Here is a 22540-nt window from a genome sequence, read left to right as displayed (position 1 = left end):
CGAAAGATAAAACATAGGAAGAAGTGAAGAACTATGCATTTAAGATTTACACAAAAATAATAAAAAAATAAGGTCCTAATGTGAACAACGTAAAAAAATGTTAATTATAGTGCTAATCAGAAAATTTCATATAAATATTTAGAAGTCATTAATTGCAATAATCACCTATCAGATACTATTGCTAAAAATCTAATAACAAATAAAAGTTGAGATGAATTTGGTTTTACATTAAAATTTGTTATGTTTTTAAAATCCACTCATTGTTAAAAAGTCGCTTGTACCTATTTTTTTCTAGCAAATTTAAATGGTTAAACAATAAGATATGAAATGCACAGGGTAATGAATGACGAATATTTGCAAATCAACAGCCACAAGGTTGCTGACTTGTATCCATTTCCAATAAAACATAACATATAACAGTTCATCAATTGACCGGATTGAATTGTTTTGATTTTTTTTGTGCATACATTAATCCAGTTTACGAGTACGAGTACGATTACATTCTGTAAATATACGAGTTATTTTCAATTAAGGGCATCCGATACAGTTTCAAGAGAGTTAACTCTTTTCGCGACTTTAAGCGTTCTAATTCCCACAATACGTAACTTTTAGCGGGACGTAATGCATGTAATTTTCCGTAATAAGAAAAGTATTGTGGATTTTTCGATACTCCAATTTCTGTTTCTAATTTCTGCTTTTGATTCTAAAAGGATAACAGTCTAATAAAATCATAAGAAATAAAACAAATTACTGTTTTTGTGAGATCTTCAACAAAATATCGTATAATTAGCAATCTCAAGATGACTGACCCTTTTGGTGTTACTAATATAATGCAAGTCAATTGTCAATACTATGCCCTATGCATTGATTGATTGTTGGTTTATTAACGTCCAGTGGCAAATATTCCATGCAAACATTTTAACGGGACGTTTTATGGTATAAAAATGTCCGGCGTCCGTCTGTCTGTCGTAAACTAAAACAGGGGTGTTTTTTCACAGTCCACACTGTATCTCATAAACGATTATTATTATTGCATGATTCAAATTTTTTTTTTAGAGTTATTGAGTTTATGTAAAAAAAAAAGAGTGGTTTTCACATGTCTCTCATGTATCTCAGAAACTATATTGATAAGTCTTGCATAAAAAAATCACACACTTGTTAGTTAAATTATTCTTAAGATCTGTATATACTTTCGTGATGATTCTTTTATTGATTTTTAAGTTCTCATTGATTTTTTATTGAGCTTCAATTTGGTATCATAGATACATGTTGTGATATACAACTTCATTTTGAGCAAGAACAAGTCAGAATATACTTCGAATAACTTCCTGTACAACCCCCGTGTTATTTAAAAAACATGTATTGTTTTTTCATGAAACGACGGGCATAATTGATACTTCCGAATGGCATAACTCTTTTCAAGAATAGTTGATATGCACTAATTTACGAACGTGTCTATACATTATCAGTTTTACAGACTGCAAGAATTGTTCACTTGAAAAATCTAATTAACCATAAGGACCGGACGCACAGACAGAGTAATAAACGCGTCGCGCTGTGGTAAAAAAAAAATACATTACCAATGAAATAACGCATAGGTAAAATGTCCACTCCTCTCGCTATTAATTCAATCGTTTTTGTCAAATCAAAATTTCAAAACTATGGTTTAGTATCTCTGTCTGGACAAAAGCATCCTTTTAGCATATTAAAGATTTTCCTTTATAATATTTTGTTTTTGTTTTCTTATAACATCAAAAAGAAGATGTGGTATAATTGCCCATGAGACAACGCTCCAAAAGAGACAAACATCACACAGAAATTAACAACTACAATAGATCACCGTACGGTCTTCGACAATGAGCAAAGCCCATACCCCATAGTCAGCTATAAAATTCGTTTAGAAGCCTCAAAAGTTAATTCTATTGTTATAATTGACCCGAATAAAAGTTTAATGTTATGAGTTAATGTGAAATTCTAAAAAGTGATTAAAAGGTGAATAGAGATATTTAAAGGAGTATTGTGATGAAACAGCAGCCCACCAAACAAAACAAGACAAAAAAACATCTAGATGTCAACCTTTGGTATAAATCAATACATAAGTTAATACACGAGTGTGTACAGTACATGTACCTGTATGTCAAGTTCTAAATTGTCGAGTCTTTAATTTTAAAATCCGTAAAAATTATCAACAGTCCGTAATCATTTTTCTTGAGATATTTCTCACTTAGACCACAAACAAAGAGATGTATTCATGATTTACATAATTTTATTTCCAAAAAAAATATTATCAATTTTTTGCATGTTAGGTAGCTCTTTACAAGCAATATTTAAACATCTGAAAAATGTCGCCGGTAATTTGCAGCGATAACGGCGTAAAAGTCTGCCAGCGACGTCGTGCACTTTAACGCTAACTGTGAGGTTACAAAGGGGTGGACGCAATTTTAAGGATAAATCGCGTTTAGCATAGAATCCAGGACGGTGAAAATATATAATCAATTTATATTGTGTAAATTTAGATGTGGAAGTCACAGATTACCTATCGAGACGGGAAGATGGAATAACATATCAAGAAATGATAGGTTGTACCATCTTTGCGAATCAAGAGAAGTAGGGGATGTATATCCTTATGTTATGTCATGTAATGCTCTAAACTTTGTAGATTTATAAAAATTATAAATGTGAGGGTCACTCCTCTTGGTTAGTTTGTAATTTAATGTTTACGTTTGTATTGTTCACATGTGCGTCAATATTTAATGTAATTGTTTATATATTCTCTGCAACTATGCAATTTGTAGTTCATGAGAAATACAATTCATTCACATATATTTTTTATTTGAGATTTGGAGAAAGCATGACAAAATGCAGTTTATGCAGAAAAATGATAAAAATGACATTTTCAGAAACACTTTATTTCCATATTTTTGGGATTTAAAAAATGCCACTTTGAGCATCTGGTCCGTAATTTCAAGCAAAGCTTGAATAATTGTATAGTCATTCGTGTAAGGATTTATTTTTTCCCTTATTGTCACTTATCACAGCTTCAAATTGAACTCGATATTAATAATTCACGACGAAGAATATTTGTTCCAACATTGCCTACCTTTTTTACAAAATTGCACAAATACCCAATTTTCAGCCTCAATTTTCTCGAAAACGAGCACGGTGACCGATGTTTAATTTTGTGTTTTATTTTATAACTCGTCAAGGCCTACAACATATTTCAAAACTATAAAAATGACATTATATCGAGAAACTGTATCGGATACCCTTAATTGACGTTATAGGGACAACGACACATGTTTTACTCCTCCTTCACTTAAAACTGTATTTTACATGGTCAAGGGTGATTTCGTGCATTCAGTTAAAATGTATAGTGCGAAAAAGAAGAAATTTTGTTTCCGGTTTTACATGGGACAAGATGGAGAAGGAAGAATGTATCCTACTTCACTTAAAACTATATTTTACATGGTCAAGGGTGATTTCGTGACCTCAATTAAAATGTTGTGTGCAAACAAGAAAAAGAAATTCTGTTTCCGATTTTGCATTGTACAAAATGGAGAAGAAAAAATGTATCTGTGCCCTAGTGAACTGACATGATTTATTCTTTTTTGTATCATTACGGGAAGGATCAAACCATGTATTCTTTAAAGATCTACATGATATAGGTAAGTTTACCGTTATTTTATGTCCTCTCTGCCTTTAATGCTTTAAAGACCTCCCCAGGAAGTTAATCCTTCTAGTCGAATGTTAGCACACAATTCAAAGGTTGTCATTTATTGCTAATTTAGGCCATAGTTTCTCGGTACAAATTTTTCTGCACCAGATGCGCATTTCGACAAATAATGTCTCTTCAGTGATGCTCGTGGCCAAAATATGTAAAATCCAAAGCTTATATAAAAGATGTAGAGCTATAATCCAAAAGTTCCAAAAAAGTATAGCCAAATCCATGAAAGGAATCAGAGCTTTGCATGAGGGAGATACATTCCTTAATTTATAATATTTTTTAACATTTTGTAACAGTAAATTTAATAACACAAAAACTCCGCATTTTCATGCCAGTACCGGAGTACTGGCTACTGGGCTGGTGATACCCGCGGGGACTAACAGTCCACCAGCAAAGGCATCGACCCAGTGGTAGTAATAACATTAACGGTACAAATTTTTCTGCACCAGATGCGCATTTCGACAAATAATGTCTCTTCAGTGATGCTCGTGGATCAAAATATGTAAAATCCAAAGCTTATATAAAAGATGTAGAGCTATAATCCAAAAGTTCCAAAAAAGTTTAGCCAAATCCATGAAATGTTCATTTAAGTATTACAACAGCTATTGTTCTTAATTGTGTATCTGGATTATCAATCATCAATTTTACCTTAGTAACTGTAAAGGACAGTAAAACCTGAATAATAATTAATGCAAAACTTTTTGTTGACAAAATGGTTTGTCCTCCTCATTCAGTAGTTAACAATAATAAAACAATTATACTACTATCATACAAAAGGCTAAAATTGAAAAATGTTCATTTAAGTATTATCAAACATTCCGTCCGTTCCATTCCAAAATCAAAATTTTATCGTAAAACTTTATCGTAATATATCGATATTTGTTAATACCTGTTTTATCAACGTAGAATACAGTTGATAACCCTTAACATAGGACAAACCAGAAGCAAGGCTCGTGTAAACTATGCAAAACAAATACCAATCTAAAATGTATAGCGCCAGAGAGTTAAGTGTATTTATCTCAAAGGGTAGTGGCAACAATCTAAATGAAAATATAGTTATCCTTGCCCTAGTTCACTATCATGTCAAAAACAAATGTGGGGTACCCTCTAAAGAAACAAAACTCAAATTCAGTTACATAAATATGAAGTCTTTTAACATTACTTTCAAATGGTAACATATACACTTGATACGTACAAAATACATATAACGTATATATAGAAATAACCGTGGGGGCAGAAATGTTTGAAAACTGGTCGTACGGTGACCTATAGTTGTTAACGTCTGTGTCATTTTGGTCTTTTGTGGATAGTTGTCTCATTGGCAATCATACCACATCTTCTTTTTTATATTATACATTCAGACAAATATTTTTCATCAATTAAATAATGATGAAACATTCATAGCTTAATGTAAACTATAGATATAATGATATGCCATCAGTAAAAATCACCAAAGAATTATAGCAAAGAATATTAATCACACATTTAAATTAAGTGATATACGTTTTCCATGGTAAAACCTTAATTTTTAACGCTTATAATGTACTTTGCACAATGGTTTTCCTTATTTAATTTTAGCAGATGATTTGAGAAAAGTAATAATCGACTATAGTGTTGTTTTGTTTTCTAATAATTTGGCTATAAATAACGACTGCTGTCTGTAATATGTCACAATCAGATTGGAATGTCAATCTCTGTCGTTCTTCTTGATAACTCTGTTGGAGCAGTGTTTGTGTAAGAAGCATAACCTTAAAGATAACCTTGACTATACTGCTTTATATCGGTGACTATACGGAATGTTGATCTCAGTCGTTCTTCTTTATAACTCTGTTGGAGAGGTGTTTGTGTAAGTAGTATATCCTTGACTATACTGCTTTATATCGGTGACTTTACGGAATGTTGAGAAGTTAAGGTATCCAATATAAAGACGGAAGATTTTCATCGTTCTTTTTTTATAATTATACCGAAGACGAGATGGATGGATTCATGATTTAATAACATCACGCCTAATGTTTTTTTTTTGTTTTTTTTGTTGTTTTTTTTGTAAATGTACGGTTACATCACTTTGTTTAAAGGATGAATTGAAAAACATTACATTTTGTTTTTATTGAAAGGAGTTGGTTCACTAACTCATAACTTTGGTCTTAAAAACTTGATTTTTTTAACTGCAATGATGCGGTGAAAATTATATGAAGATGTATGTTAAAATGTTCAATTGTTTCAGCTAGTAAAAATGTTGGACCAATATCGTCATTAGTGATGTATTTCGGAAGTCATAAATATATACAAATTTGAAAATACGAACAGCTGATTTTTGGCTTAATTTGATGAAATTAATGTCAGAATTAACATTGACGCCACCCCTCGCCCATGAATATTTTCGCTGAAATATTTTAAATATACCATAGACTTTACTTTAAAACCAAAAATGCAATAGGCGAGGGGTGGCGCCACATATGAAATAAGGTCGAAAGAGATGATGAATTTCTAGAGAAAATTTCCTAAAATGAAAACTTTACCTACATTGGCCTATTTTAGGTTAATATATTTATAATATATGAAAGAGAAATACATTGTCTCTTATAATACTTTCAAAACATAAAATATATAGCAATGCATACACAGAAAATTCATTCGAAAAATTAAAGTTTTAAAAATTAACCCTTACAGAGCCTTTTATTTGGGTTATTGACTATTCTACTTTCTGAATGAGAGTTATCGCTTTGTTTTGTTATTATTTAATACACATTAAACATGGTCTTTGTATCCATTTGATTGGCTTAAACATGGAACAAAACAAAACATTCTCGAGGGGAAAAAAATATGTTAGCAGTTTAAAAATAAATTCATTAGATCCTCTTTCAGAAGTTTTTGTCCAAGGTACAATGTTTTTGGTATTAAAATGAGAACTAATAATAGAAGATGTATCGTAACAAATTGATAAATTTATTCAACTGCAATTTGTAGAAAAGTGGAAATTAACTTTTCCAAATGATAGGTGAAATGGCAAAAGATAATACCTAAAAAAAATATACATTAACATGGATCAATTAACTACAAGAGTGTACGATATAATGCAACAGCAAACCACTAACTCATGGCGACATTTGTGTTAGTAAATGTTTTTATATACTTACAATTCTGTAAGTGCCGATAGTCCGTCAAAGGCGTTTGCATCAATCCGGGTAATTGAATTCCTATACAAATACCTGAAAATGATATTTCAAAAATTGAGTTCACATTACATTATTATTTAAAAATCAAAGGCATCAGTTTGGTTCTTAAAACTGTTTGAAAACTGGTTTAAAGGTACATACAATAGATGCAATACAAAAAATAACCAGTCGGAGAATAACATTTTGAAGATCTGTTCCTAAACCTTAACACTTTCAATCTCACACCGTTTTACCACATTATAGTCAATTAATTTAAATACCAAAAAAAATTCTTTTAGACCATATTTAACAACAGTTAGGTCAATAGAAGTATTTGCAGACACTAATTCACGTGTGCTATTCAGTAGCCTGTTGTTCAGTTGTTGTCGTTTGTTGGTGTGGTTCAAATAAAGGCAACATCAGTATACCGCTGTTCAAAACTCATAAATCTATGGACAAAAAACAAAATCGGGGTAACAAACTAAAACTGAGGGAAATGCATTAAATATTAGAGGGGAACAACGACACAACATTAAAATGTAACACACACAGCAACGGACTAAGCATTGAACAAAATCCGATGAGAATAACCAATATAACATCAAAACCAAATACATGAATTTGGGATAGAAAAGTACCGTGACACGTCTTATAGTACACTCAAATATAGGAGAAAACAAACGAAACAACGGAAACACAACGTAAAAATGTTACACACAAAGAAACGAACTATGATATAACAATGGCCATTTTCTTGACTTGGTACAGGACATTTTTAAAGAAAAAAATGATAGGTTGAACCTGGTTTTGTGGCATGCCAAACCTCGCACTTTGATGGCATTGTTAAATATAAACTAATGAAGTAATACATCTATTTTGAAACTATTGTTGAGAAGATGACAGAGAAAATTTGTTTTGATATAAAATAATTATAATAATCTTTATAGAGTCCAATCTAATTAAAATATTGATCTCTGATTAAGTTCTACTACATATTAGATTGCTTTATAGTCATAATTCCGGCATATTTTAATTCAGGTGTAAAACTAGCATATCACACTTTTTTTTATTCATGCAAATACATTTGTGCCCCCAAAATACTATAAAGCAACAGAAGACTGCGGAGTTTAAAACAATTAGTAAAAATTATATATTTATTCAATAGTTTGAAATCTTTTTACAAACTTTGGAAGCACAGGTGTTCAGCCAGACATAGTGTCGCCTCTTCGAAATCATTTGTAATACACAGTAACGTGTCAAGGCACTGCACGTGTTCAGAGAGTAAATTTTTGGTTTTCCACCAATGAAATTTTATGGAATCATTTAAAATCTTCATCTGGGCGGTGCCAAATTTACTGACAATAAATACGGAGGCCAACAAAAAACATTATCATTTCAGTTATCCGTTAACTCAAATATATACCATTTACTACAACAATGTCTTAACGTGCCCTAACCAGAGAGCAATCTGACTTTGCAGTCAGATTTGTTAACTGTGGGGGTGTAATGGTACGCCAGAGAGTCCACATAGCAACAGAAGACAGAATAAGAGTAAATGAAATTTACCGAGTTAAGTAGAACAGTAAATAGTACGCTAGTGCCATCATCCTTGGTTCTGGTGACTACGCGGCAATGTCAGCCCTAGTAGAAAAGGCAAAGCAGGACATACGATTTTCTCTAGCAGCCGAGAGTGATGATCCTTCAAGCCCACCTGTCGAGAGAACTCAACCCAAAAAGAAAAGACAGACCAAAAAAAAAAAAACAGCAGTTAAACCATCAGGTCCAATACGTCAAACACCAAGCAGACTAAAGGCTTCCAGATCAAAACTGTACGACCCCTAACCAAAAGAGGTAAACCGGAAGCAAAAGTGATTAGGGTTGTCACTCCCCCAGGGTTTTACGACCCTTTACCAGTCATCAGACCACCTTTACGTCGCATTGCCACTACCCAACAACCAGCATCTGCTGAAGGTTCCAATCAGACCCAACCAGCAGTCCCCCTACCTGTACCAACTTCTAGTACACCAATTGCCATCCCTGGGCCAAATCCGACAGCACCAACTCCACCGCTAGTATCGCCCTTTACACCAGCCAGACCAACCCATTCTTCTAGTCATCTCGGTCTTGTAATGTCTGCACTAGCAGCAATAGGTTTTGCAGTAACATCAATCCAGAAAACCTTGATACTATGAACAGCAAAAATGATACAGTACTCCGTGGGTTAACAGACCTGGAAGTCATGTGTACAAGACTGGCGAGGCAACAAGTCAAGATTTTAGCCGGACAACATAGGCCCACCATTCCAGCAGCTGACAAGAATCAAGGTTTCGGCAAAGAGCTCCAGCCTGGTAATTTTGCGGCTGCCTTAACAAAAAGGTTTTATCCAGAATTGTACGGCATGGACAACCTGCGCTACTTTTACAACTGGAATAGTGGTGGGAAGCATGGCAAGCGTCAACTGCACCCATCCAGGCGAGAAAAAATTCGTCAATTCACAGTTCGGATGTACCCTGAGGTCCGTCAGGAAGACATCTTCCGGACGAATGTCATCAATGCTGTCAATGAGATGCTGCGTCGGCAGCCAAAGAATCAAAGACCTGCACTTGCTGCTGTCCAGATTGAGAACAATCCACCAGAAGCTGACCCCCATTAGCAAGAGCTAGACTTCAACGCCCTTTGAGGTGTATACAGTTTACATAAGATTACCACGGTCATTTTAAGGACCACACAAATCTTTCAAAAAGATATTTGAAATTGTTGCATTAAATTAAATACAATAAACTTAGCTCTTCTCCCAGTCAATATTCTGTCTTTTCCTCTATGCTATATTACTACAAATTATGTCTTTTTGTTTGCCCTCACTACATTTTCAATATACCCCACTAAGTTTGATAAAGCTTAGTTTTTGGCAAATCATACGATAAACATGTTTTCCACCATTTTTTTTTTATTATTTACATAATGTTCCAACTGTTATCTTCCAAAATGACATGCACTTATTAATGCAGAAAATAGGCATCCGAGTTTACAGTCTGTCCTTTGCATCATATAAGTACATATATAAACCCCGGGTCTTAACCATGTCTTGTAGTGCTCAATGTTGAATGTATACTAAATGCTATTAAACTCTATTTGATAACTGTCCTGTTGTCTAACAGTCCCATGGTTTTAAAGACTGGTATATTGACCGAGGAATTAATTAGATAAACGTGCTAACCAGCAACATCGCGTAAAGAAATTGCACGACAATATACGAGATATTTGTCACTGGACATTTTACAAACAACTTCCAACCAGTCCAAAATGAGTAAAAAAGATTGTGTTTAATAATTTGGTCATATTTTTATAATTATAGAATTAAAAAGCTGAAAATTGTATTACAAATAAAACCAGCATTTGTTTTTATTGCAAAAAGATTGAAAGTGTTAATGGATTAAATTTTGTACTTTATTCAAATGTAATCAAAGACAATAATCAAACAATCCAAGTGACGTATTATCCTCCTGAAATAAATGTTTGCATACAAGACTCAATTAAGAACATGTGAAGCTTGGTTTAAACTATCATTCAACAATTTAATAAAAACACCTATCAATTTCTGTTAACTAACTTCTGTTTACCTGTTGAAATATAAACCGGACACGTACTTGTTTATAACAGCAGGTGTCTGTTGGCCGACGTAGGTCATGCGTTTATTAACCTTTATTGGGGTAATGATTGACAGGCATTGTAATCTTTGTAACTTCCAAATTGGGGTACAAAAAAGGTAGCATGTTTTAAATTTATTAGACAATTTACCACTTTTTATTGGAGGATTAAATTAAAATTATTTTTTTAATCAGAATAAAAAGAAATGAGTTATCATACAATTTTTGTATCAATGCGTAAGCCTTTAAAAAAACAAATTTATTTTTTATTCTAAATGTACACCCAGTTAGACCTTGTTGTTTATCTATTGAACTTAAAATAAGATCCAATTTAAGGTACGACAAAGGTAGCGTGTGTCAAATTTGATAAACAATTTAAAGCTTTTTTTTCGGGAGGATGAAATTAAAATATTTTTATCTTAATTCAGAATAAAAAGTATTTAGTAATCACATATCATACATTTGCTTAATGAATTAAAAAAAACCTTTAAAACATTTTTTTGTTATATTCTGCACGTAGACCCAATTACACCTCGTTGTCTTATCTCATTGCACTCGCATTAAGACAGCTTACATTGTATCAGCTACAAAATGTAGCATCACTAAAGGAATTGTTTTATCCTGTAAATCAACCGTCATCGTGGACTTCGCGGACCAGATTAACCTCCTGATTGCACTTGTGCTAGTTCCCAATTCACATATAATCCTGCTGGCCACGTTATTACGGGTGACCCCAATATTGTCAATAACACTTCTCTACGAAATGTGTTATCTAAAGGTCCGAAATATCGTAGGCCTAAATCCATCAATTGGAGAGACAACTTTAAAATTTTGATGGATTCAGTCGAGGATTATGCCAGGCAATGGGCTAAGCGCGAGAAGGAAGACGTAGACACTCTTTCCGAAAGGATTAAGGCAGTGAGGTCGTTGATGCAAATCAGAATTAAGAAACTGAATGAGTCTATCAATGCCCATGCTACGTCAATCTTTCAAGACCCAAATGTTGCAAAACACCTATCCTACCTCCATGACAAATATGTTGTTGTCCCCGCAGATAAAGCCCCAAACAACATCGTTTTTGTGTGTACAACTCATTATATGAACTGCTTGATAAACGATTTAGGTATTGACAATGCACTTGGAAACTCAACTTATACCCTCACGACACTTAGCGAAGAGGAAATCCTGGACAATCATAGGTCTATGTTCTTTTGGAATTTCAACCAAAGATGAAGAACTGGTTCTTCCCTCACTGTATTGGATACCTAAACTACATAAGTGTCCTTACAAACAACAATATATTGCTATGTCTTCCACAAAACCTCTTTCTAAATTATTAACGTCTATTTTATCAGCAATCAAAGACGGGCTTCGAGGTTATTGTGAAACTGCCTATTCTAGACGTGGCGTGAATCAGAAGTGGATACTTAAAAATCCCAAAGATCTGGTAGAGTACATACAATCTAACTCTCTTTCATCTTGTAACAGTATTAAAACATTTGACTTTTCTACTCTTTGCACAAGTATTCCACATTCCAAACTAAAAGTCAAATTAAAAGAGTTGGTATTCCTTTGCTTCATAAAAAAGAATGGCCAACGAAGATACAAGTATCTTGTCTTAGGGAGGGATAAATCCTACTGTGTAAAGGATCACTCTGATTCAAACAAAAAATTCTCTGAAATTGATATTATCAAGATGCTTGATTTATTGATTGACAACATATTTGTTACGGTCGGAAAACGTGTTTTTCAACAGACTGTCGACATTCCAATGGGAGCAAACTGTGCCCCTCTAATTGCCGACTTGTTTCTTTATTATTATTAGGCTGACTTCATAGAGGAACTTCTTAGGAAGAAAGATAAGAAGTTAGCAATATCATTTAACTCTACTTTCCGCTATATAGATGATGTTCTTTCACTAAATAATTCAAAATTTGGTGAATATGAGGAACGCATCTATCCCATCGAACTAGAGATAAAGGATACTACAGGTACACTTAAGTCAGCATCATATCTTGACTTACATCTAGAAATTGACAATGAAGGTCGGTTGAAAACAAAACTTTACGACAAAATAGATGATTTCAGCTTTCCAATTGTGAACTTTCTATTTCTAAGTAGCAACATTTCAGCAGCACCTGCATACGGGGTATATATCTATCAGGCCAATTGATACGATATTCACGTGCTTGCATTTCCTATCATGATTTTCTTGATAGAGGGTTGCTGCTCACAAGGAAGCTATTAAACCAAGAGTTCAAAATAGTGAAGTTGAAATCATCCCTTCGTAAATTTTACGGACGCAATCTCGAGTTGGTTGACCGTTATGGAATAACCGTTTCACAAATAATATCGGATATGTTCCTTACGTCGTAACTACAATCCCCTTTCCTTTCATGAATGTGACCTACCGAATTGGACTATTTACCGGATTTGTTATCACATTAGCAACACGACGGGTGCCACATGTGGAGCAGAATCTGCTTACCCTTCCGGAGCATCTGCGATCACCCCTAGTGTTTGGTGGGGTTCGTGTTGTTTATTCTTTAGTTTTCTATGTTGTTTCATGTGTACTATTGTTTGACCGTTTGTTATTTTTTCCTTTTTAGCCAATGCGTTGTCAGTTTTTTTTTAGATTTTTGCGCTTGATTGTCACTTTGTTATCTTTCGTCACTCTTCTATGTGAGAGTTCCCCTGACAACGGTCAGCGATCGATCAGTTAATTAATTCATAATATGCACGGATCGAACAGATATGTATATTATTTAAATTCTTATGTAAAACGAACTCCACAGTATTTACAGGCGATAAACGCTGACCTCTACGAAGACACCTTTACACGTTAATTTGTAATCAACTTAGTCGCAAAAACACACAAAAAGATACTTTTCACGCTTTGTATGTATTTTTCATTATTGGTTCTTTTATTTTTTGCCAAAAAAAATTTCATCAGGTCAGAATAATGGCATGCTCAGAATCTTTCTGTATCACTAAAAAGAGATAAAATGTTATCATTTGAAAGTACCATACTTTGCAATTATACATTTTAATGTCACTACATGATAAAAATAAACAATGATATAACAGTAAATATACTGAAAGCTTTGTTTATTTTATAAGTTTAATTTTAACTTTATTTTAATAGAAATAATTGGAATTAATTATTTTTTGTACATTAATTGTATGCACATAGCAATGAAAACGTTATGCCATTATCTGATGTAATATTGATTTATATTCTAGGCTGTTATAAATGTCTGTTCCAATAGCAACAAATTTTGCAACATATTTTGCGTTGTTTTCTCTTACACAAATAGGTACATCACCACCTGTTTTCCTATTCTGGGTTTATCAAAGACATTCCAGTTTTAAAATTATTCTTATTTACATCCTGAAAGATTTCATTCATGCAAAGAACATTAACATCAAAAGTATTGACAGTATTTACAATGTCCTTGTATGTCATATTAATAGCTTGGGTATTAATAAGAAGGATTTTACCTTTGAATAAAAAAAGTATTGCATAACAACTTTCCATTCTAGAATATATTTTTTTACAAAACTTCATAGTAAAAGTGGCACAGCTTTAGCCACAAAGGGAGTTCCTATGGGAAATTGCATTGTCTATATTTACAGAAGTGCAACCTATAAATGCCTTTAGATAATTGATATTGTATAAGATGTGAATAATATAAGGTTAAAGATACTTAAAATTTTGTTAGTGTTGAAAAAGAATGTATTGATTTCTTTTTTTAATGGAAAAGTGAACGACCACTGGAATTTAGTACTTTTTTTAAATCAGGATTGGTTGGGTTTTTTTTACAAATAATTATACATATCAGAGAAAAGATAGTAAAATTGTGTTGGCATTGCTATGCTAATATTTTTTCTTTTTATTCAAAATAATGATATTTGCCAAATTATGAACTGCTACTTGAATTTAGTACTTTTTGCACATCAAGATTTGTTGTTGTTCATAAGAAAAACTGCATTTCAGGGAAAATATACTAAAATTTTGTTTGCATTGCTTAAATATTGTAACGAACCTGGTTGGGCGCTCGATACAATTTAGAATGTGGGTTAAGGCTAAAACACAATGTCCAAAATAGATAACTTTAATAAATAAAGTCAGGCAAGAAATATCAACAATAGAATAAATTATTCCAATAAATATCAACAATAGAATAAATTATTCCAATAAATATCAACAATAGAATAAATTATTCCAATGAAATGAATATCACATAATCATGATAATAACAATAACAATAAATATAAATATTATTTTGGTGCATATCCTAATTTGGTTATTGGGAGATTTGGTGATTTGGAGATTTGATGAACTTTCCAAATATTCGGTCCCTATAAAAAGCTTTCAAAAGATACGTAATTCCAATGTTAAAATACCATTGCTTTTATCCGATTTTTAGAAGGATCTCAATTTAAATTACTATCGATGAATTATCGACCATCTATTTTTGGTGCTACTTCCAAGATTTGGAGAAATCTGGTGAAAGACCGCTTGCGCGTGCAAGTCGAGAATTATATTAAATTAAATGTATGGCCCCCGCATTTTGGGTGAAATTTGTTACTTAATAAATTATAACTTCTGTACCATCTCTGTCTGGTTTATCACTTGTCTCTGAGTCATTTGGTGCTCTATTATATTTAAGAAGACGTAAGCTCCGCTACAACATTATGGCGGAAAAGCCCGGATTCTGCATCAGATTTTTGTTTATATAGCAACGATTACAACGACCCCTATATTAACAACGAGAAATATGGCGACAAGTAATGAAATAATACGATCTCAAAAGAATAATATGGAGAAATGCACCTATTATAAATGAATTATAACTGTTCAACATACATACACAAGTTTATTAGACTACAGGAAATAGCACCACAATTGATTTATCGATTCACATCATGTTATAAGTAATCTGCATGCCAAAAATAGCGATCAATACAACCCGAGAAAGTAACAGTAGAATCATAGATTTAACTTTCCTGTTTACACGGCACAACAATATGCAAATATTTCTTCTTTTATATCAGAAATAAAGCAACGTCATTTGCAATCAGTCATTAGAAACGGCTTTAGATAGTTAACCACTAAATGGAATGAAACCAAACATGGCATGAATGTTCCTATTGAGGTGTTGACCAAGTGTTGTTACTTTGAAGCCGATCTATAATACAAGATGGTCGACGGTGGGGCATTTAGTTTAACATGAGACCTTAAGGGAAATACATGCAAATGTCTTCTTTTAGAGAACCACTAAATGGAATGAAATAAAGTGTTGTAACTTTGTAGACGATCAATCATCCAAGATGGCCGCCAGCAGGGGACTTCGTTTAACGTAGAACCCTATGGAAAATACATACAAATGTCTCCTCTTATAGAACCACTGAATGGAATGAAACGAAACATGGCATGAATGTTCCTTATGAGGTGCTGACCAAGTGTTGTTACTTTTAAGCCGATCTATCCTCCAAGATGGCCCACAGAGAGGGATTTAATTAAACATAGGACCCTATGGGAAATACATACAAATGTCTTCTTTTAGAGAACACTAAATAGAATGAAATAAAACATGGCTTGAATGTTCCTTATGAGGTGCTGACCAGGTGTTGTAACTTTTTAGCCGAACAATCATCCAAGATGACCGCCAACGGGGACTTAGTTTAATATAGGACCTATTGGAAATACATAAAAATGTTTTCTTTTAGAGAACCACTGAATAGAATGAAATCAAATATGGCAAGAATGAGGTGCTGGCCAAGTGTTGTTACTTTGTAGACAATCAATCATCCAAGATGGCTGCCAGCGGGGAACTTAGTTTAAAAAAGGACTCTATGTGAAATACAGACACAAGTCTTCTCTTGAAGAACCACTAAATGGAATGAAACCAAACATGACATGAATGTTCCTAATGAGGTGCTGACCAAGTGTTGTTACTGTGTAGCAAATCCATCAACCAAGATAGCTGCCAACGGATTACTTAGTTGAACAAAGGACCCTATGGTAAATATATACAAATGTGTTTTTCTAGAAAACTGCTTAATGGATTGAAACCAAACATGGTATGAATATTTCTTTTGAGGTGCTGACCAAGTGTTGTTACTTTGTAGCTGATTTTTCTTTGTCGTTATAAAGTCATTTTGTACAGTTTCAATGAATTTATTGGTAATTTCTGTAAATTTTACAAAAGTCTTCTGCTTTTGATTAAATTACAAGGCCAACATTAAACCAAATTTGGCCTCAATCATAAATAGGGTATCTGTTATGATTTTAATCAATCTTTACATGATTTCCAAAACCAAAGTAGAATTAGGTAAGCGACACAGGCTCTTTGGAGTCTCTATTTTTTTGCTTCTTTGAAACAGTAATCAAAATACTTTATTTGTACAAAACTTTTAATAAGAATAAACATGTTCAAGAGAAATGGTGAACTTTTTATAAAATGATCAATTGAATCATTACTGATTTACCGTAACAAAAGTATCAAACAAGAAACATTTCATAGAAAAAGACAAGTTACATAATGTATCAGCAAACAATTATCACATAGTAGCAACTATTTGTTTGCGGAATCAATGTACTTGCAAGTATCTATGTGGCGTCAAATCTTGAAATATATTCGCATCTAGAAATACAACCATCATGAAATAGACAGGAGGTTACTGGAAGTGAGGTAAAGACGATTGAAAACTGACTTATCCATCTGATGAATAGTAATTATACATTAAAAGCGTAGGTGATAAACGCAAAATTAGAACAAAAGCAAGGCCTGCTCTCAAACTTTCAAAAAATCATTTTGTTTGCCAAATTTAGCGATTTTTAAATAATGAATTTTGACATTTGTTTTTATTTAAGTGACCATATTTTATAACAGCTAGGTCGATACCACTGTTTTCAGACTTTAAGTGTGATCTACTGACATCAAAGATTGATACCCTAATCTAATCATGTCAATAACGAGTGGCGGCAGGATGTGATGGAAATTTGTGAAAGCAATATAAAATCTTCAATGGATTGTGGCAAAAGAAATGATAAGAAAAGTCAGTTATCCAAGTTGTTATTATGAGCCCTTTATTGATATTGCGTGTACTATACTTTGCACATCAGTTTCTCTGAATATGTCTCTTATCTAATTTTGTGGGTGGACTAGAAATATTTATTAAAATATTTGTCCTTCCTTCTTGAAAAGAAATCAATAACAACCTTACTAAATTGGGACTGCAGTTATAGTTATATTTTAACAATTTTATTTTAGTTTTATAATACTATTTCTTAAAAGTACCGTATTTAAAATATGCGTAATAAAATAATGCACACTGAGGATAATGAAAACTTAAAAATTACTTTGGCATGCTTTAACTTAAGCGTGCCGAACCATTATTGAGCTTCACCAATTATATTCCTAGCCGTTACACTGACCATAACCAACACCTTACCCTTATACTTTCACTAACCTTAAAATTCAATTTTTACATGTAAAAACCCTAACCTAACACTAAGTCTTAAATAAACAATATCTATTAATTGCAGTTAAAGAATTCAATTTAAATGGTACTGACAGATATTCATGGCCCTCAACTGGTTCATTTTAAAGTGTTAGTTATTTTGTGGTACAAATTAAAGCTTCAACAATATTATATTCCAGACAGTTTAAGGACAAAACGAACAATTTGATAACTTTTCTGTTGTCGTTTGAAAAGTTATTTTCTGACGGTTATGTTCCTTTGACATATTTTTCCTGCCTCTCCTATATGACAGAAAATAAACTCATCATAGATACCAGGACTAAATTTTGTACATACGCCAGAAGCACGTTTCGTCTACAAAAGACTCATCAGTGACGCTCGAATCCAAAAATGTTAAAAAGGCCAAATAAAGTACGAAGTTGAAGAGCATTGAGGACAAAAAATTCCTGAAAGTTTTGCCAAATACAGCTAAGGTAATCTATTCCTGAGGTAGATACATTATGACTAAATTCCTAGCAATTTTCTCAACTAATTCACGAAGATTAAAGCCGAAAAGGAATATCTAAATTTCGTAGAAAAAGCAGCTGGAGATTGCATTTTCATCTTTATTAAACAAAAGATACCATCATTTACATAACTTAGATACTAATTATGAAAATTTAATAAAATTCTATAATTTACAAAAGGATTGCACATTAAATATTCTGTGCTTACTATAACTTATGCTAGTTTTGAATATCATACAAGTGAGAGGCTTAGCTAACTATAAAACCAGGTTCAATCCACAATTTTCTACATAAGAAAATGGCTGTCCCAAGTCAGGAATATGACAGTTGTTATCCTTTGGTTTGATGTGTTGGAATTTTTTATTTTGCCATTTGATTAGGGACATTCCTTTTTGAATTTTCCTCGAAAATCAGTATCTTTGTGATTTTACTTTTTGCAAAGTATACAAAAAAACAAACAAAACAAAACCGATTGAAAGCACGAAAAACATATTTTAAAGGGACCAATGGACAATATTGATAAACTAATGTGTTGCACGAATACTGCATGTATCTTTTAATAAATATAAATCATGATTTGTGGTTAGTAAGGAATATAATTTATTGCTTATTTAAGTGATTTATATGGAATTAATTAGACTGTTTGACAATCAAATAATTAATGAGACACAAGCTCAATGAGCAACAAAAAAAAGACATATACGAGAAGCGTACATAAGACACATTCTTTAATGACTAAACAATATTCTAATCTCTAAATTAACTCTTGTAAAAGAAAGTGAATATTTTAAAGAAACCTATCAATGATATGTCATAAACATTTAATTCTTACTACGTTTAACAAAATATGATAAAAAAAACAGTAGAGTTGTTGGCTTGGACAATCGAACTGAAAGTATCGCAGGCATCACACATGTGCCTACTATCTTAAACTTCTCCTTTTAATTGGGACGAGAGGACCAACAAGAAGTATTTTAAATCTTACTAAACGTTGTCGTTGTTGGTTTCTTATCTGTTAATTGTCTTTTGGTCTTTCATTGATAATTTATTCATTATGCTATTATTCAACATCTGTTTATTATGATGTGGATTGAAAATAGTATTTGAATAAACACATCATTTATCAGTATCAATTACATGGAACAAATACAATATCATTATAATAAATGTCATGTTGTCTCGAAGGAAGCTCGATGTAACTGCGTGGGTACTCCCTTGGCTTGATTTATAGTTACTAAGAAAGTATTATAATCACGACAAAATGGGTAGTAATGTTTTAGAACTTCAATTTTTACGTTTAGGATCGTTTACTGATATTTCTTTTATTTGCGCGTGATCAGTTATTTTCACGACAAATTAGTCACGTACAAAATGTCAAAAACAGTCTGTTTGATAGTTTTTTGTATTGAGATTAAGAATATACAAGTGGAATAAAGTAGTAACAAGGGACGTGGAAAGAGTAAAAAGGCACAACGTTTTAGTTAAGCGCGAGATAAGTAAAGATATTTCTCTCTAGGGATATTAGCCTCAAGATCAATAAAAACATAGACATCCCTGCTCCATTTGACTGAAATTGTCAGAACCAGGGTAACCACTCAATGAACAAAATTCAAAACACTTGTGTTATCTTATTAATCCAATTAGATAAATCTAATTCATTATCTTTAATTATTTATAAACGTATAAAACCAAAAGTTTTGGCCTCAATATCGATAAAGATATTGGTATCCCTGCTCCAGTTGACTAAAATTATCAAAACCAATTCAACATTTATTTAATAACTTTATTTTTTAACATTTTCTAAAAAAAGTACACTATGCGCTACATGTATATATGTACAAAATAAACTAAAATATACATAGGAAGGACAATTGCAAAGGATAGACTAATGATACAAAAGTTTGTTCAAACTGTAAAACCGAACAAACTGATCACGCCATAGTAAACACTAAAAACAATACAAAGACGAACAACATTCTATTAAACACAACATATACTACTAAAGACTGAGCCACATGAACCCCTTAAAAAAACGTAAAGTATACAGTTACAAGTGGATGCTGAGAAAGAATATTTATCAAAATTTTCATTTCGGTTATTTCCGTACTTTGTTTGGCCCTTTATTACTTTTTTGATTCGGACGTCACTGATGCGTCTTTTGTAGACGAAACGCGAGTCTGATCTACGTTATGGTATTCTAATCCTGGTATTTATGATGAGTCTAACAGTAATTTCAGTTCATAATTATAAAAATTGAACAAAATAAACGGAAAATCTATAGTACAGTGTTTTGGTTTAATGAAAACGAAAATTATCAAAGATAGATAATGTTATTCATGTCATTTTCCTAAGAATAGTTTTGTCTGATTTTGATAATGATTTAGTCATCCCTGCTCTAGCAAATAATACAGGCACACTTCATCAACCAAATTCAGATAATGTGAAGCTATCTTTTTTATAAGAAATATACTTAATATCCATACTTTTGTCATAGAAATGGTACAACTTTAACCAAATACGTAATTAAAGTAGAACAAAATGAATCACAAGTACATGTATTTCTAAACGATATTTTTTTTAAATTAAAAATGACATATATATAGGCAGTTAGAGTTTACCGATCTTGAAAGGAATAAACCGTTTCAGAAAACAGTTCAAGGTTCAATGTAACAAAAAAGACAGAGGAATTCAAATAGTGGAGAGACCGGATGTGTTGGTACGGTAAAACATACTAAAAAAACAGCACTCCAAGGTTAATTCAAGCAGGTGGAGTACATAAAATCTGCCAAAATCAAACTTTAGGTATTTTTTTATAACGGAACGAATGTAAAACAACTGTTATATTCCTTTATCTATTACAGCTATTTACCAAAAAAGATAATTGTAGATTTAACCCTCACTATAACGACAAAATTGAATGAGCAACACAAACAGATATAAATGATTAACGTAACAATAATTGAGATCTAGCCGTCGAAATTTTGTACACATACATCATAGATATATGAGTCTAACAAAGACAAAAAAGGTAGCTGGCAAACGTCTCCTGCTATCCATTCATCACCAGTCATGCTAATTTAGACTCAATCAATATGGCACTATATAGAATAGTAAACAATCGGTAAAACCACAGGTAATACGACTATTCCATTGTATACTAGTTTTTATAGATCAAAGATTGCGAAAACTTGTCGCTTGACATTTACGACACATATATGCTGTGGCAGTCAACCAATGCATGGTGTTGTCCGAAGAACATATGAGTGTCGATTGCAGTTGTTCTTCCTAAGAACTATTTTAGACCAGGTGTTGTGTAAAGCTTTTGAATGGATATGGATATAGTGTAGTTAATTAATTGCTGTTGAGTGTCATAATTAAATATATGTATGAAATTTACTTCTTCAGCACATTTTTGAAATTTATGAATACAAAATAATTTACGTTGTACGAAAGGGTCAAGCGTGAATTTTGAACCAAATAAATGAAACATCAATTTTTGACATTTGTCGAACAGTTGCAGTTAACTTTTTCAAAACAATTAAATAATCTGCACGCAAGCAATATCTTCAAAAAATATAATAAAAAAAGCAATAACAGAAGATGTGTGATAACATGCAGTAATAGCAAGTCAACAACAAATGCCGGTATTTTTTTGTCTTGGAGGATTCAAAAAACTTACAAGTATTCAAGAAGAGTCAACTGTTCAAAAGATTTTCCATATATAAAAAAGAAGATGTGGTATGATTGCCAATGAGACAACTATCCACCAATGACCAAAATGACACAGACATTAACAACTATAGGTCACCGTACGGCCTTCAACAATGAGCAAAGCCCATACCGCATAGTCAGCTATAAAAGGCCCCGATAAGACAATATAAAACAATTCAAACGAGAAAACTAACGGCCTTATTTATGTAAAAATAAATGAACGAAAACAAATATGTAACACATAAACAAACGACAACCACTGAATCACAGGCTCCTGACTTGGGACAGGCACATACATAAATAATG

At 32.5% G+C, this 22540-nt stretch overlaps 1 protein-coding gene across 1 annotated transcript; it reads left to right on the top strand.

Moving 5' to 3' along the window:
* Positions 1-9067: 9067 nt before the first annotated feature.
* LOC139493040 (BEN domain-containing protein 3-like) lies at positions 9068-9532 on the top strand. Its single transcript, XM_071281180.1, has one exon. It carries the CDS (start codon positions 9068-9070, stop codon positions 9530-9532), a length of 465 nt encoding a protein of 154 aa, XP_071137281.1.
* Positions 9533-22540: the final 13008 nt, after the last annotated feature.

This window comes from Mytilus edulis, chromosome 10 (assembly GCF_963676685.1).
Source record: "Mytilus edulis chromosome 10, xbMytEdul2.2, whole genome shotgun sequence".
Taxonomy (NCBI): domain Eukaryota; kingdom Metazoa; phylum Mollusca; class Bivalvia; order Mytilida; family Mytilidae; genus Mytilus; species Mytilus edulis.
This window is presented reverse-complemented; position numbering and strand designations above follow the sequence as displayed.

What these genes read in the sequence shown, in the direction of transcription:
- LOC139493040 (XM_071281180.1), top strand. Translation starts at nt 9,068, where the DNA reads ATGAACAGCAAAAATGATACAGTACTCCGTGGGTTAACAGACCTGGAA.